We start from the raw sequence: 18526 nt of genomic DNA on the forward strand, positions 1-18526 counted from the left end.
GCTGAACCACCAGCTCTGCCACCCCAGAGACCCTTCACCAAACTCACACAAGTGCTGCCATTGCAGGCTGCATGGTTTGGGGCAGGCTAAATTGAAAACACGACTTGGTACACACGCCTCTGTGCCAGGTCCCCATCACTGCATCCATGCACATGTGAGAGCATATTTGCATGAGCAGATATACCCCTGCTATGTCTTTATTGATTCTGAGACATAGTAAGAGCACAAGGAGGCCATTTTAAATACATGTGCGGGACACTGGTCCTTAACAGTTCCCTAGCTACATGATGGCTTCTCTGAATCCTGGGATATTTGTTATCAAACATCTCGGAATAATAGACATTCACTGACCCCAGTGATGGATATATTAATAAATGCACACAGAAGGCACCGTAGAGGTGTTCCCTGAAAATCTACCAACTACTAGTGTGTTGACTGAATGGCGGCCCTGACCAGTTCAGCCACCAGAAATGCATTTCTGGCTCTCCAAGGTGAGAGCTAGCACTCTCGAGGGCCTGAGACAAAAGTCTGCACTGGGCAGAGGTGTGACCTTCTCTCCCAGGCAGGATGGACATTCCAGGGCAGGAATCTTGAAAGGTCTTGTTGCCTTTGTAATCCGACCCAGGTCTCTCCTAATGGAGGAGATGACCAGCCCCCCTGTCCAGACCCCACTTTTGGCAGCAGCACAGGCAGGAAAATTAGTTAAGTTAGGAGGAGGGCCCACTTCATGCCAGTTCCACCACTAAGACGGACGCTACTTTTCAAATTCCTCCATCTTTTTTGGAAGGAATTAGGCCACTAGCAATAGGGTTATGCCCAAGTCCCAGCGTAAGTGGTATAAGAAGGGTGTAGTCACCCTAAAGGTGGTCAGCCCACTGGCTACTGCCTGGCACTCCCTGTAACGCCCCTAAATTGAGTATTTAGGTGGCACCCTTGAACCCTAGAACTCAGATTTTGACAACCTAAGAAGACACGGACAAAGCAGAGTTGTCCCCCCAGAAGAGGAGAAGCAGCAGCTGACCTGGAACCAGCCCCTCCGGCCTGCCTGCTGACCTCAAAGGATCCTGCACAAAAAGCTAGCTCGTCCAGCCTTCAATAAAAGACTCACGTCCTCCTAGGGCAACAAACTTGCCCAGCAACAAGAAACTCCAAGGAAAGGACCTCTGCTGCTGCTGGAACCCCAAAAACCCGACATCAGAAGTGACTACCTCACCCGACGACCACGACCCGAGATGAAGCCAACTGACGGTGCCAACGCGGATCTCCAACTTTCCAGAGACAGAGTCCAGTGAATCTAGCGATATCTCCACATTAGGGGCCCGGGAACACAGCTAATACACTGGTTTTACGACTCTCTCTGCACACATGCTGCAATATCACTCAACCCGCTTTGGTGTCACTGGGGAGGAGACCTTTCCCGTCCACGCACAGACAAAGAATTGGCTGGCCTATTAGAGAGCCTGACACAGAGTCCCCATAGCGCCTGCTTTTGTATTATCCAATGTTACATTCTCCACCTGGGCCTATCTTACTCTGTTCAAAATTAACCGCTACTTCCACAGTGCAGATGCAGCATGTCCTCGCTGCTCTCAACTTGATGCCTATCTCCTTCATATTTTATGGACCAGCCCATCACTTCATCAGTATTGGTAGGATGCAGCCTCTCGCCTATCTGCTTGCACAGAACACCCTGTTGCCCATACATGGGCGGTATGCCTATTGGGTCTTTATGACGGGGATAAGAAATACAGAGCTATGTCCAGTTTTAAAGATCTTAGCCTTATAATAGCTAACCACCTTATCACCAAAAGATGGACTGCACATTAACTCCCACCCTTACAGCTTGAACGTCTTCGTTGACCATATGGGCTAGGGAAGAGAGGTTGGCTCACAAAGTGAGGACACCTTGGGTCTCCATAAGTACCCCACAGTGGCTAACTGGGACACCATCCTGACAGACTTTCAGAAAGATCTCCTACACCACTATGGACCCAACCGAGTGATGAACCCTGGGGCGTTAAGATGCATCAACCACCCTGGATTCAACACTGCTGTGTCTCCCTAAGACATTTGTTCCTCGACCCAGTGATTTAACTTAACATTCATTTTCTTCCTTCTTCCTATGTGACCTATTGATATATGTTATGTGCCTTGATAGGCAACAACACCCCCAGTCAAGTGTAAAGTGTTATACTGTGGGGAAGACATGGCATAACACGTTCTGTGTTCCCTGCCCTCCTTCTGCACTATTATCCCCTCTAAAAACGTATTGATGAGTTATGTAATACGTTTACCATGAAGAACCGTGTATTGTTGTATATCAAGTATGTACTGTTGTCTCTCCTGTACACCCTAATACACAGGGTAATAGTTAATCATATAAGTGACTCTCTGTGATAGCTCTTTGATCCATTTACTTGCCAAACACCAATTACATAACTGATGTCACTACATTTGATTGCACCTGCTATTGTCTTTGTACTTTAAACATTGAAACCCAATAAACTGATTCAAACAAAAAAATGAAGGCTGGTGGTAGCAAAAGCAGGGGTGAGGGGGTTTGGGAAGAGGGGTAGTTAAACTACTTTTTTTAGTTTGACTGAGAATGTGCTGGACCCTGGCAGTATGGGGAGGAAGTGTGTGTGTATATAATACTTGAGTGGCCAGCTTTGTTAATTGTATCCCTGCAGCATTATACTCTGATTTTTGTGGAAACTCTTTCTCAATACAAGCATTGGCAAAGACAATAGATGTTGCCTTTTGGATACATTAGCTTCACCTATTGTTTTTGGCAGTGCTGTACAGCATCAGGATGCTGTGTAGAATTTACAAAATAAAAAAATAAAGTGGGACGACTGCATGGAGGAAGATTGGACCAGGACATGGAGGGGGAAGAGGAGAGCAAAAGGAGACTGCTGGAAAGCACATGCACTCATGGAGTGCTTAGGCAAAGATGAAACTAGGGAGGACAACAAGGAAAGGGAAGGAGAAAAGTACACAATGGAGACAGACAGAATATATGTGCATTTTTAAGGAGTGCTTAAAGAAAAAAGAAAACAAGCACTGGCAAAGCCAATAGGTCCAACTTATGCATCCATGTGCTTTTTTTAATACACATTTTTATAGCAGGCACATGCCACTAAAAGAAAAAGAAAACAAACCACCATTTAAATGTGGCCACCGTATGCTCATAATAAAAATGTTACAGTTAAAAGACATTCACTGAGGTGGCTGTTTTACTAGTGCTTTTTTTGTTTAAAAGAAAAAGCAAATCATTTCAGTTGTGACGTGCATTTTGCCATTATATTTTTTGAAGCGACAAAATGAAATAGTCACCTAAGAAATCAATTACTTCTATAATGATCCAAAACCACAAATCAAAAATTCTAATCTCTGGACAACAATTTTTTTATGGGGGTATATCAGGGGACTGGGATTATTATGAAATAGCAGAAAACTACAATGTCACTTAATTTTTATTATCAACCTTGAAATGGAGTCAGGAAATAAACCACCATCTAAATGGGCACCAAAGGAAAGTGCCCCTTTTGAAATGGTCACCCTCACTTCTTTGCTACTGGTACTGGGGTTTTTCAATCGAAGCTGCAGCGGGTTCCTGCTAAACAGGTCTCCAGTATCGGGGTATTTTCCCTAAAATAAGGTAAAAGGTCTAATTGTGTACAATTGGCACACACTATAGTACCTCTGTAAGTCTCTAGTAGATGGTCCCCCTGGTGCCTAGAGTTTGGTGTTGCACCTGGGACTTTTTGCATGCTCATCCCCAATCATTTTGCCTCCTCCCTCCTAATTTTTCTGACCAGCTTTTGTTGGCTTTAGGACTCTGGGCACTTTACCACTGCTAAACGATGCTAAAGTGCATATGATCTCTGTGTAAATTGTACTGTTGATTGGTTTATCCACGATTGGCATATTTGATTTGCTGGCAAGTCCCTAGTACAGTGCACTGAAGGTGCCCAGGGCCTGTAAATCAAATGCTACTAGTGGGCCTGCAGCACTGGTTGTGCCACCCACATTAGTAGCCCTGCATACATGGCTCAGACCTGCCACTGCAGTGTCTGTGTGTGCAGTTTTAAACTATCAATTCGACTTGAGAAGTGTACCCACTTGCCAGGCCTAAACCTTCCTTTTTACTACATGTAAGTGACCCCTAAGGTAGGCCCAAGGTAGCCCATGGGCAGGGCGCAGTGTATGTTTAAGGTAGGACCTATACTAGTGTGTTTTATATGCCTTAACAGTGAACCACTGCCAAAATCGGTTTTCACTGTGCAAAGCCTCTCTCTCTTATAGGTTAACATGGGGGCTGCTTTTATTATTATTAAAGCACAGATTCCCTTTGAGTGCAGATAAAAATGTGGAGTTTAGGGACTCTGAACTCACAATTTAAAAATACATCTTCTAGTGAAGTCGGTTTTTAAATTGTCCGTTTGAAGATTCCACTTTCAGAAAGTAGGCATTTTCTTGCTTAAACCATTCTGTGACTCTGCCTGTTTGTGGATTGTCTGTCTGGGTCAGTTTGACAGTTGGGCTGTTTTGCACCTCTCTCTAGACAGTGACACAAAGGGGGTCGGGGTGTAGCCTGCATATCCTGATGAGCCATCTGAGCTAGAGGGGAGGGATGAGTGGTCATTCACACCAGAAAGGACCATGCCTGCCCTCATCACAATGCAGTCTATGACCCCCTGGTGTGTGTCTGGGGCCGGGCCTGGACAAACACTTGTGACTTTGCTTTGAAGTTTGCCAATTTCAAAGGCAGAAAGGGGGATAAGAAGAAGACACAAAAAACCCAGACTTTTAGAATCTTTCTGGAATCAAGAGGAACCTCTGCAAGGAGAATAGCTGCAGGAGGAGTACTGTCCCTTTGCTGCGCTTCTTTGCAGGACTGGCCTGCAGTTGCTGTTTCTGCCTGAAAAGAGTGCAAAGGGTGAACTTTGCGGTGTATCCTGCTTGAGAGAGTTCTCCAAGGGCTTAGAGTAGAGCTTGCCTCCTGTTGGAAGTCTCAGGGACACCAAAGACTGCAGATTCCTCGACCTGCAGCACTGAAAACTGTGTGTTCTGTGCTGTGTAAGAAGAAAAACCACTGCAATGCCGCCAACCATGCCGCACTGTGACCTGCCGACCCTGCACCGAGTCACATTGCCCCACTTCGCACTGAGTACTTGGTGTAAGGAAATGCCTCCTTGGCATGGTTACCCCCTGACTTTTTGCCTTTGCTGATGCCGAGTTATGATTTGAAAGTGTGCTGAGGCCTGCTAACCAGGCCCCAGCACCAGTGTTCTTTACCTAACCTGTACCTTTGTTTCCACAATTGGCACACCCTGGCATCCAGGTAAGACCCTTGTAACTGGTACCCCTGATACCAAGGGCCCTGATGCCAGGGAAGTTCTCTAATGGCTGCAGCATGTCTTATGCCACCCTGGAGACCCCTCACTCAGCACAGACAAACTGCTTGCCAGCTTGTGTGTGCTGGTGGGGAGAAAATGACTAAGTCGACATGGCACTCCCCTCAGGGTGCCATGCCAACCTCACACTGCCTATGGCATAGATAAGTCACCCCTCTAGCAGGCCTTACAGCCCTGAGGCAGGGTGCACTATACCATAGGTAAGGGCATAGGTGCATGAGCACTATGCCCCTACAGTGTCTAAGCAAAACCTTCGACATTGTAAGTGCAAGGTAGCCATAAGAGTATATGGTCTGGGAGTCTGTCATACACGAACTCCACAGCACCATAATGGCTACACTGAAAACTGGGAAGTTTGGTATCAAACTTCTCAGCATAATAAATGCACACTGATGCCAGTGTACATTTTATTGTGAAATACACCCCAGAGGGCATCTTAGAGATGCCCCCTAAAAACATACCCGACTTCCAGTGTGGGCTGACTAGTTTTACCAGCCTGCCACACACCAGACATGTTGCTGGCCACATGGGGAGAGTGCCTTTGTCACTCTGTGGCTAGTAACAAAGCCTGCACTGGGTGGAGGTGCTTCTCACCTCCCCCTGCAGGAACTGTAACACCTGGCGGTGAGCCTCAAAGGCTCACCCCCTTTGTTACAGCACCCCAGGGCACTCCAGCTAGTGGAGATGCCCTCCCCCTCCGGCCACGGCCCCACTTTTGGCGGCAAGGCCGGAGGAGATAATAAGAAAAACAAGGAGGAGTCACTGGGCAGTCAGGACAGTCCCTAAGGTGTCCTGAGCTGAGGTGACTCTGACTTTTAGAAATCCTCCATCTTGGAGATGGAGGATTCCCCCAATAGGATTAGGGATGTGCCCCCTCCCCTCAGGGAGGGGGCACAAAGAGGGTGTAGCCACCCTCAGGGCTAGTAGCCATTGGCTACTAACCCCCCAGACCTAAACACACCCCTAAATTGAGTATTTAGGGACTCCCAGAACCTAGCAAGATAGATTCCTGCAACCTGAAGACGAAGAAGGACTGCTGACCTGAAAGCCCTGCAGAGAAGACGGAGACACCAACTGCTTTGGTCCCAGCCGTACCAGCCTGTCTCCCCACTTCAAGAAAAACTGCAACAGCGACGCATTCCACAGGGTCCAGCGACCTCTGAAGCCTCAGAGGACTACCCTGCATCTAAAAGGACCAAGAACTCCCGAGGACAGCGGCTCTGCTCCAAAGAAGAAACATCTTTGCAACAAAGAAGCAACTTTTAAAGACCACACGTTTCCCGCCGGTAGCGTGAGACTTTGCACTCTGCACCCGACGCCCCCGGCTCGACCTGCGGAGAAACAACACTACAGGGAGGACTACCCGGTGACTGCGAGTCCGTGAGTAGCCAGAGTTGACCCCCCCCCCTGAGCCCCCCCAGCGACGCCTGCAGAGGGAATCCAGAGGCTCCCCCTGACCGCGACTGCCTGCTTCCAAGAACCCGACGCCTGGTAAAGACACTACTCCTGCAGCCCCCAGGACCTGAAGGATCCGACCTCCAGTGCAGGAGCGACCCCCAGGTGGCCCTCTCCCTTGCCCAGGTGGTGGCTACCCTGAGGAGCCCCCCCCCCCCCCTTGCCTGCCTGCTTCGCTGAAGAGACCCCTGGGTCTCCCATTGAAACCTATTGCAAACCCAATGCCTGTTTGCACTCAGCACCCGGCCACCCCTGTGCCGCTGAGGGTGTACTTTTTGTGCTGACTTGTGTCCCCCCCGGTGCCCTACAAAACCCCCCTGGTCTGCCCTCCGAGGACGCGGGTACCTACCTGCTGGCAGACTGGAACCGGGGCACCCCCTTCTCCATTGTAGCCTATGCGTTTTGGGCACCACTTTGACCTCTGCACCTGACCGGCCCTGAGCTGCTGGTGTGGTAACTTTCGGTTTGCCCTGAACCCCCAACGGTGGGCTAACTTGGACCCAACTTGGAACCCGGTAGGTGGCTTACTTACCTGCAAAACTAACAAACACTTACCTCCCCCAGGAACTGTTGAAAATTGCACTGTGTCTAGTTTTAAAATAGCTTATTGCCATTTTTGTGAAAACTGTACATGCTATTTTTCTGATTCAAAGTTCCTAAGTGAAATACCTTTCATTTGAAGTATTACTTGTAAATCTTGAACCTGTGGTTTTTAAAATAAACTAAGAAAATATAATTTTCGATCCAAAAACCTATTGGCCTGGAATTGTCTGAGTGTATGTTCCTCATTTATTGCCTGTGTGTGTACAACAAATGCTTAACACTACCCTCTGATAAGCCTACTGCTCGACCACACTATCACAAAATAGAGCATTAGAATTATCTCTTTTTGCCACTATCTTACTTCTAAGGGGAACCCTTGGACTCTGTGCATGCTATTTCTTACTTTGAAATAGTACATACAGAGCCAACTTCCTACACTTGGTCTCACCGACGCAGTCATCAGACGACTTCACAGAGCCGCTGCTTGCACCGCGACCTGTGGGCCCCGCACTCCATCATCACCTGCTCACACCGCAGCCTGGGCATCCAGACGCTGCCGCTCCAGCTGACTGACAAAACCGCTACCTGCATCGTGGCCTGTGGACACCGCTCTTGAGGAGCACAAAGCACCATCCATCCTGTCCCGCACCGTAGCCCCGTTCCACCGACACCAGCACCATTGACTCCAGTGTCGTCACCAGGCATCCCTGCCAGCACCGTGGCCACCGCTCGTGAGGGTCATGAAGCACCGTCCCGCACCGCTGGCTTGGGCCTACAGACGACAGCACTTCACCAACGACGCCACTGCCTGCACTGTGACCTGTGGACACCGCACGTCTCACCGACGCCGCTAGACGCCATCACCGAGCCGCAGCCTGCATTGTGACCTGTGGGCACCGCTCATCACATCGTCCTGCTTCGCACCGCAGCCCCTACGCCATCCACACCAGCGCTCCTGACTTCATCAGCCCAGAGTTCGATATGCAACGTGCGTGACTTCAAGGGCCCAACGACTCCCACACAACTCCGGAACGGACACCGTGACCCCGCTCTCCGGAGCTCACCGCAATGATCACAACGCCCTGCAAGTCCAAAGGTACTGTTTGAGGGAGTTCCAGACAGCGTAGCTGGCCCGCGACGCCGCAGCTGGCCTGAACTGTTGGTTTTGTTGATCACTACGCCGTGATAGCCCCAAATGGAGCTATCGACTTCAAGGAACTGTACTTTTAAGATAAATCTTACAAAATTCATATCTTTATTACTGTAGGTTGGATTTTTTTCATTTTGGTCTTGTTTTACACAGATAAATATTAGCTACTTTTTAAAACTGGTGTGGTGTCCTTTTGATGTGTTTTCACTGTATTACTGTGTGTTATGTGCAAATGCTTTACACATTGTTTCTGAGATAAGCCTAACTGCTTGTGCCAAGCTACCAAGGGGATGAGCAGGGTTTATCTGAGCGGGTATCTCCCTTATCCTGACTAAAGTGAGGGTCTCTACTTGGACAGGGTGCAAACCGACTGCCAACTAAAGACCCCATTTCTAACACTTAGGTACTAGAGAGGGTCCCTAAGGAACCCGTCCCTAAAAATTCCCAGCAGCCTGCCAAGGCAGACTGCGTGCCATGGTGCAAGTCATGAGTGAAAACACAACATGGCACACTCATTGTGTGCCATGTCCAAAAAAACTGCATCTAAATATATGTAAGTCACCCGTACTGCAGGCCTTCGAGCCCTAGGCAGGGTGCATTATATGTGATGTGAGGACATATCTGCATGAGCAGATATGCCATTGTGATGTCTAGTTCGATTAATAAATGTTGAAAGTTAACAGGGAAGCCATCTTAAGGTATGTACTGGACACTCGTCATTACGAGTTACCCAGCTACATAATGGCTTCAGTAGAACCTACGGTGTTTGGTATACAACACCTTGTCTTAATGAATTAATACTAATGCCAGTAATGGATTTATTATGACATGCTCCCAGTAGGCACCTAAGAGATGCCCCATGCAACCTACTAGTCCTCTAGAATGCTGGCTGGCTAGCATCAACCAGCCTGCCACAACAGGCATGGTTCTGACCCCTTGGAGGTGAAAGCCTGCGCTCTCAGAGGCCAGAAACAATGCCTCTTCCAGCAGGATGGCTAGTAAATCAGCATATCTGGGCTGGAGGCTATAAAGCCTTTTCCGCCCTTTGATAAGCGACCCTGGATTCCCCCAGATCTGGAGAATGCCCCACGAGGCCATTTGCTATGCAAAGAGGCATATTGCACTACCAGGCTAGTCATATTCCTAAGGTGGACTGCCTGACGTGCTCCACGAAGGAAGAGTTCCACCATCTTGTTTTTGGTGCAATAAGGAATTCTGGGACATGGCTATACCTACTCACCACAGGAAGTGTTTATTTAGGGGGTGCTGTCACCCCAGGGCTAGGTAGCCCACTGGCTACTACCCTGCACTCTCCTAAGCGCTCCCAAATCAGTACTTAAGTGCCCCCTAAACCAGGAACTTAGATTTGTGTGACTGAAGAAGAGCTGACAAATGCAAAAACTGAGTACCAGCCGGGACTTCTGCCACCAAACCCTGCCTACCTACAGCTGCCATGACAGTCGCCTGGACCAAACTCGTCTTTCAGCTGTGCACCTCCCAAAAGCCTCAGAGGGCTGTCAGCACCTTGCCAACCGGCCAGCATCTCCTTTGGAGTGGATGAGCCACTTCCCTGCATCTGCAGGCACCAACCGCACTTGTCCGGTCCTACATTTTGTGGCCATCGGGCCCACAGAGGAAGCAACTCGCCGGGAGGAGCTTGTTTTGTGATAAGACCAGCCCTGATGCTTCTACCAAGCTTTGAGATGACTCTCCCTTCAAGAACCTCAAGGAACCAAAACCTGGGGTACCAGAACACTGGCTGTAAGCAAGGATTGTTTGTGTCTGGATCAGACACCACTGCTGCACAAACACGACCTTCACCTCAACGACGACAAAACCGACGTGGCTGAACAAGAGAGTGGCCCGACTAGCTGTTTTTCTTTCCCCTCTACAGGTCTAGCCAAGCAGTGTTAGCACCTTTTATGCACAGGACCAACCAACCAAAACCCTCTGTACCCGAGGCTCCCTGGCCTGGATCCACGAACATAGACTGTGCCCCATTGCTCCCGGCACCCTTACTAAGTGAGCCCCCCCGTCCCTCCACCCGACACCCCATTGGGAGCTACTGGACGTGTCCGCAAGTCCCCCTCTGCAGCCTTTTTCTAAGTGGCCTCCTCCACCACCCGTGCCGTTCAGTGCGCAATGCACCAGATTCATCAAGCACCTCTACACCCGGACGAGCCAGGGGAGGTAAAACCTGAACTGGTGGTGTTTCTTGTGACCTTGCCCCTCTAGCCCCCTATACTCAAAAGGGCACCCCGAGATCCTTCTGCAAAGACCCCTATGCAGTAAATGTACTTTATCCATTTAAAGTCATTACTGTGCAAAAGCGCATTGGTGTATTTACTTACCCCACTATGAAGAGTTACTCTGCAACAGTAGTTACCTTGATTTGAAGATTTTCTGGTGTCAAAACATATAGAAAAGTGTTGTATTTTTCTAAAATCGGTCTCAAGTTTTTTATTGTGCGTCTCATTTATTGACTTAGTGTGTTTAAAAAATGCATAGTGTTAACGGCTTATAAGCCTAAACTGTTCACCCACACTACCACAAAAGAGAACATTTAGGGTTATTGCTTTAACCTCTGTCAGCCAATAAGGAGATGGACAAACACAAGATAGGCAAGGCCGCAAGGAAATAAAAGTGACAATACAGCCAGCTAATGGTAAGCAGCAGGAGGTCTTTAAGGACAATGTAGATCTTGGTATGCTGAAAAATAGACATTTTGCAACCCGACAACTTGTACTGTCTGGCAGGCTCGATTCAAAACTAAATTACTGTCTGTCTGGGTGTGGTTTGCTTCTGGACCTGAGCTTGGCTTTTTGTATTGTGATATAATAAGATGAAGTGTAGGAAGCTGGCTCTTTATATATTGGACCAAAAACATGTACACTGTGCGAAGAGTCCAGGTAAACCAAAATGGAATTACAAAGGCACAAATGACATCCCAAATGCTTTCTTTTTTGGTAGTGTGGGCAAGCAGTTAACCATATCAGAGGGTAGTGCTAAACATGTAAGGCACACATGCAGGCAGTGAGAGAGACACTCAATAAAGAAATCCAACAGCAATTTATAAAAATAACACATACTTTTATATTAATTTAGATACCAAGATTACCGGGATCAGGTGAGTACTTTTCGAGATAGGAATTTAGAGTTTTCAGAAGTCGACAGTTCACTGTTCTGTAGCTGCAATGTTACTCTATGTGAGAGAAAACACACACAGCAAACAGGTACTTCACAGCAACTTCCAGAAGCAATCTTTTGGATTTCAGGTAAGTATGCAGCAGTGTCCTAGGCTACACCAACAGGTCACCTCGGGTGGCACTCGGGCGGTCGGGTACAGTGGTGTAGTTCAGTCTCAGGAGCAAGGTATAAGTCTATGGTAATTGGTCCGGTCATAAAGATGCTGCAGGGGTGGGCTGAGAGTCTAGTTCAGGTGAACCACTGAGGGGGTTCAGTTCTTGCAATGCTCGGGGACGCAAGGACACCAGTGGTGCTGTTCTCCTCAGTCTAGGTTGTCCGGGTGCAGAGGTGGTTTGGACAGTCTGGTTTACAGTCACCGGGGGCGGTAGAGGGGGCTCACAGAAACCGGGTGCAGGCGTTGACTGGGGGTCTACTCCGACCGAACCAACAAGTGGGCCCAGGTCTCATGAGCCTTGGGGTGTAGGGACACCAGTAGTCCTCTTCTCCTCGGTATGGAGAGAAGAGGGGCAAAGGTGCAGTGGACAATCAGGTCTCTGACACCAGAGGCGTTCATGGTAAATGGAGGGTTGCAGAAAGAGGCTGCAGATGCAGTCGGGAAGTCCACAGTGGGTGAACTTAAGGTGGGCTTTGTCTCTGGAGGGCCTGGGAAACACGTTTAAACCGTTGGTCCACTTCAGCTCAGGTTAGGCGGCTTGGGTGCAGTGGCCATGTCCACGAGTCGGGTTTTGGCAGTCCCGGTACTCACAATTCTTTTCTTTTGGTTTGCCTGCAAATACAGGGAAGCAGCTCCTCTACTCCCAGGAAGTTCTTCTTGCTGATTTGCAAAGCGCTGGCTACTCTCCTGGTTTCTTGGGGGCTGCAGCGGCAGGATAGCTCAGTCACTCCTTGAGGGTCAGGTGCAGTAGGCAGGCTAGCAGTGTTGGTGCCAAGTCCATTGTGCTCCTTGGTTCTCAGGTTCAGCAGGCTTCTTGTCCACTCCTCTTTTTGTGTCCAGCGAAGATCTGTTTTCCTAGTATCAAGGGGTCCCCTAAATACTCAATTTTGGGGGTGTTAACAAGAGTGAAGGGTTGTAGCTAATGGGCTATTTGTTTTTTGAAGGAGAACCCTATTTTTTTACTCCTGGATGAACATAGTTTCATCAAATTTCACTGCAGAAGACATCAAAGTTAAGGAGTTGTTGAGCAGCACAAAACCAAAGGCAGATATGTTTAACCACATACACATTTAAAAAGATGGGCTTACTTCGAAGTAGTTGGGAAAACAGTTCATGAACACAAAGTAACTACAAAATGTATTACAGTCTTGCTCCATTGATCAGAGAAATGGTTCTTACAGTTCTTAAAAAGTAGATGTAACTGCATTTAAGGGAAGGGTGCCACTCCCCACTTTAAGTGCCACACCACTGTTTGAAGTTCCGGTCTACATAATAAAACGGCAGACAGTGAAAAGGATAGGGCCCATACAGCAGTGACATATGTTAGTGCGATTGAGATATCACCCAGAGCTAGCAAGAACTTCAGATTGGAAGGAGAGAATGTAAGATATTGGTTATGCTTCTGCAGAAATCAAAGGTAGTGGAGCCAGAGTATAAATCCATGTTCCTCTCCATAACGGATAGACATTCTAAACAGCAGGTGGTCCTACAGGATCCTACGTTGAATAGATAATGTAGGGAAGCAACTGTCTACTCTATTAAAGGGTGTGCAATAATCCTTCCACAGACAGTGAGATAATTGCTTCAAGAGATATGTAGGTGTGAGAGTTTGCACAAATATGTTTTGAGCATAAGTTGGTCCATTTGTGCATTACATCAGAAACATCACTGTGGGCAACTGTCTATGCAGAAGGATACGGCATAGAACCAAAACAGTTGCTGTAGGAAGCTGGCTCTGTACATACTATATCAAAATGAGATTGTGTGCACAGAGTCCAGGGGTTCCCCAAGTGGCTTAGCAGAGGCAATAATAGATAATACTAATGCTCTATTTGTGGCAGTGTGGTCGAGCAGTTAGGCTTATCAGAGGGTAGTGTTAAGCATTTGTTGTACACACACTCAATGACTTAACTCCAGACCAATAGGTTTCTATATAGAAAAATATTATTTTGTTAATTTATTTCTAGAACCACAAGATTCATTTAGCAGGTAAGTACATTAAATGAAAGGTACTTTGCACAGTAATACTTAGAACTTTGAATGGAATCAACAATGTACACTGTTTTCTTTAAAATGACAAAAAAAAAAAGCAATTTTAAAAGTGGACAGAGCCATTTTCAACAGTTCCTGGGGGAGGTAAGTGAAGTACAGTTTTTGAGGTAAGTAACAAAGTTATAGGTTCAATCTCCGGGGCATAGGTAGCCCACCGTTGGGGGTTCAAGTCAACCCCAAACATACAGTAACACAGGGCCGGTTAGGTGCAGAGGTCAAACAGGAGCCAAAATAATGTGGACCCTATGGAGACAGGGGGGTACTCTGGTTCCGGTATGCTTGCAGGTAAGTACCCACGTCGAGGGAGTGCAGACCAGGGAGGTTTGATGGAGTACTGGGGGGAGGGGGAATGCCAAATAGGCACAAAAACCACACCCTCAACAGCACAGGGCAGCCAGGTGAAGTGTGCAAACAGGTCGTCTGGTTCTCAATAGAACTCTATGGAGGGACACGAGGGTCACTTAGGCACTGCAGGCAAGGCACGGGGGCCTCTCGGGCAAGCGATCGACTGGGCAAGGGTGAGGGCCGCCTGATGGTCGTCACTGCACCGGTGGTCAGTTTCTCTCGGGCCTGGAGTCTGCGGGTGCAGTGCTTCTCCAGGCAACGGATATCTTCGTCCGGGCAGTCACGGTCAGGGGTTCCTCTGGATTCCCTCTGCAGGCGTCGTCGTGGGGATGTAGAGAGGTCAGCTAAGGGTGGACACATAGTCAGAATCAACTGAGGATCCTCTCTGGCTAGTTGGTTTCTATGGATACGGGCCGGGGGTGTTGGGTGCAGAGTAGTTGGACTCACGCTTCTGGAGTGAGGTGAGAGTTCCTTTAAAAATGGTCTGTCTTCTTTTTTGACAGGTCCGCTGTCCACTGGACTTTCTTGGTCCTCAGTGATGCAGGCAGTCCCCTGGAGGCTTTTCAGGGGTCGCTGGTCCTGCAGAACGCGTTGCTTCTTCTCTTGCAGCTTTTTGAAGCAGGAGACGGGCCGGTTGGGCTGGGGCAGAGTCAGTTGGTGTATCCTCTTCTCTGTGGGGTTTTCAGCTCACAGTCCCTTCTTTCTTAAGGTTGTCAGGAATCTGAAGAGCTGGGTTCAGGGTCACCCCTAAATACTAAATTTAGGGGTGTGTTAGGGTCAGGGGGCAGTAGCTAATGGCTACTGTCCCGGAGGGTGGCTACACTCTCCTTGTGCCCACGTCCTCTGGGGAATGGGGCACATCCCTATCCCCATTGTTCCTAATCCTCCAAAGCAAGATGGAGGATTTTTCAAGGAGGGGGGTCACTTCAGCTCTGGACACCTTAGGGGTGGTCCTGGGTGAGGGGGTGACTCCTCCTCGTTTTTCTCATTATCCCTCTGGACTTGCCGCCAAAAGTGGGGGCTTGTCCGGGGGGGCGGGCATCTCCACTAGCTGGAGTGCCTTGGGGCACTGTAACACCAGGCTTGACCCTTTGAGGCTCACCGCCAGGTGTAACAGTAACCTGAAGGGGCAGGTGTGCAGCACCTCCACCCAGGACAGGCTTTGTTTCCGACCACCGAGTGGACAAAGGCACTCACCCCATGTGGTCAGAAACTCATCTGGATGTGGCAGGCTGTCATAGACCGGTCAGCCTTACACTAGCAGTTGGGCTAACATACAGGGGCATCTCTATGATGCCCGCTGTGTGCATTTTTCAGTAAATCCCACACTGGCATCAGTGTGGGTTTATTGTGCTGATAGGTTTGATACCAAACTTCCCAGTATTCAGTGTAGCCATTATGGTGCTGTGGAATTCATAATGACAAACTCCCAGACCATATACTCAGTATGGCTACCCTGCACTTACAATGTCTAAGAATTGACTTAGACACTGTAGGGGCATAGTGTTCATGCAGCTATGCCCTCACCTGTGGTATAGTGCACCCTGCCTTAGGGCTGTAAGGCCTGCTGGGGGGGACTTACCTATGGCACAGGCAGTGGTTTGTGGCCATGGCACCCTGAGGGGAATGCCATATCGACTGTCTTTTCTCCCTACTAGCACACACAAGCTGCAAAACAGTGTGCATGTACTGAGTGAGGGGTCCCTGAGGGTGGCATAATACATGCTGCAGCCCTTAGTGATATTCCCTGGCCACAGAGCCCTTGGTACCAGGGATACCTTTTACAAGGGACTTAACTGTGTGCCAGGGCCGTGCCAATTGTGGAAACAAAGGTACAGTTTTAGGGAAAGATTACTGGTGCTGGGGCCTGGTTAGCAGGGTCCCAGCACACTTCCAATCAAAGCTGGCGTCAACACTAGGCAAAAAGTGGGGGGTGACCATGCCAACAGTGGCATTTTCCTACAGTAGCCATGGCATGACACGTTGCTTCACGGAAATGAGCCACGGTCCCTGGAAATCTTAAACTCGGACAGAAACAAGAGAAACGTCTCTCCAAGCTCCCCAAAGTCAGGAGTTATTACACCCAATGGAAGCAATCTACCATTTACCATTTCCCTAGGCAGTGACACTAATATTGTAGATTCCTATGTTTCTTTTTGTTAATAGTTCAACCTGTGGGTAGACCTGCCACACTCTATCCCCTTCCGGGCCCCAGTGTGCTTACCAATTTCAAGTATGGCCTTTCCCAACGCTCCGAAACACAACAGATGTTTAATAAGCAAGACATCTCAAAGTGATTAGTGAACCTAGGGGCAAACAAAATCTGTTACCATGTCCTGAGGCCAATATTTTCACACAAGTTACTCGGACACCTCATTCACTGTCTGAAGCATACAGGATCCACTACTGTATTTTGCTGCCAAAGAAGTATCAAGCTTGAAGAAGGGATGATGTAAAAAATCTTAAGTGGAAACAACTTTGCAGTACTTGCATACAAGGTTTTTCCTGAATTCAGGACATTTGGATCGGTTTCTCGAAGGTGTGTATAAACACTAACGGTGTAACGGATTGGACCTCAGCCATGAGTCCGAGTCAAAATAAGTGGTTGTATTTGCTCAAAACTCATTTTTCCTGTTCATATTCATACTATAAAACGAATATAAAAAACACAAATTCAACTGGTAGCTTAGACTTTGCCATAACCCGAGGAAGGCGAACTTACATGAAGACACTTTCTACACTGAAACACCCGAGTGAAAAAACGTTCAGCACACGTTTCTGCTTAAATTTAAAGCCATGCAGTTCCACCACTTGTCAGTCTTTTAAGTTAAGAGTGCGACAGCTTAATTGTGTGTGGCCCCATTGAGGTCTCAACGCACCCTAAACCAATATTTATTTATATCACACTTTCACTTGAGAGCCCATCAAAATATGGTGAGTGGAAAAGGGAAACGACTGGAATCAACACTGGGATAGAGTGGCGTGCACATTAAGTAGTCAGCAGTAGTGAGCAACTACAGATGGAGAAAAACTATCAATCCGTACATGAACACATTAAAGTAAAATAATTCTACACCATATCTTCTAGACCTGCGATTCAAAAACTTACATTTAGTTGAGTCGAACTGTGAAACTGGTTTCCCTTCGTGCCGAGTCCAAGGAGAGGGAACTATAAGGCTTTTGGTAAAAAACTAAAAACGCAAAGGGTATAGATCAAAAGCCATCATTAAACAAGGGGACACGATAAACATGTTTAAAACAGGTCATTAAGGTCAATAGTAGTCTCTTTAAAGATGCTTCTAAATGCAATTGTCAGTCTCCAAACAGAAGTTTGACACGTTCCAACAACATTCACATAAAGGTTTTTGAATGGCCACCTTTGTGTCATACTGCATGCCGTGGGAAGATTTAGAAAGGGAATTATCATGATTAGGTATACTAATGTGACAGGGGGCGTATACTAGTGTGAATGTGTGCCTTTGAACTATAAAAATAGAAACTTAATAAAGCGACATATTGCAGAACACCCCATCATCCTTTTCAAAGTTTTTTTTCCTGACTTGGAAGCACATAAGGCCTTAATAACAGTTAGTTTGAACACTTAACTAAAACCGGTTTGGAGTGGGGTAGGGGGAGGGGTTGAGAGATTAGCAGTTTCCCATACAGAATTGGGTAGGGCAGTCACTATTTTGTCTTTAAAATCTGTTGCCCAAAGCTACTGATTAACTGAAATGCTTAGAATATACCACATAGATAAGAATCTCAAGAAAATTCCAATAGAAAACAGTTTTCGTTTCTCTTCTTTATAAATACGCATGTCGTTTTCTCTTTACTAATCCCAAATGTTCCCATAACCTTTTACCTGTGTACACCACGAGGTACCTCTTCTCACTTCACCTCTCTTTCACATGATGCTCCCTGAAGTTTAACCTTTGTGTTATTTAGCAATGTTAATACTCTTGAAATACTAATCTTTCCTCTGGGCTAGGCATGTTTATTTCATCACACAAGCCACCACTTTTCTCCATGGAGGCACTTAAGATCCAGTAGGTGACAAATGTTAAATGGGTATACAACAGCAGCAGCAGAAAGTGAAAGCCCCATCGCATTCTGCCTCTTCTAATGAAGGCTTCTGATGTTGTTTCCTCTGGAGCACTGATTGTGATTGATGCAAATGGAAATAAAATTCACAACCTTTGC

General features: G+C 47.5%; 1 protein-coding gene across 2 annotated transcripts in view; it reads right to left on the minus strand.

Annotated features, from left to right (window-relative positions):
* Positions 1-18526, minus strand: part of BORA (BORA aurora kinase A activator) — a 335860-nt gene that overhangs the window by 207096 nt on the left and 110238 nt on the right. For both annotated transcript variants that reach the window (XM_069205289.1, XM_069205288.1), the window contains exon 5: positions 17436-17517. In XM_069205289.1, coding sequence (XP_069061390.1) covers positions 17436-17517 — 82 coding nt within the window. The remainder of the gene's footprint in view (positions 1-17435; positions 17518-18526) is intronic.

The sequence above is a fragment of the Pleurodeles waltl genome, chromosome 8 (genome assembly GCF_031143425.1).
Source record: "Pleurodeles waltl isolate 20211129_DDA chromosome 8, aPleWal1.hap1.20221129, whole genome shotgun sequence".
Taxonomy (NCBI): domain Eukaryota; kingdom Metazoa; phylum Chordata; class Amphibia; order Caudata; family Salamandridae; genus Pleurodeles; species Pleurodeles waltl.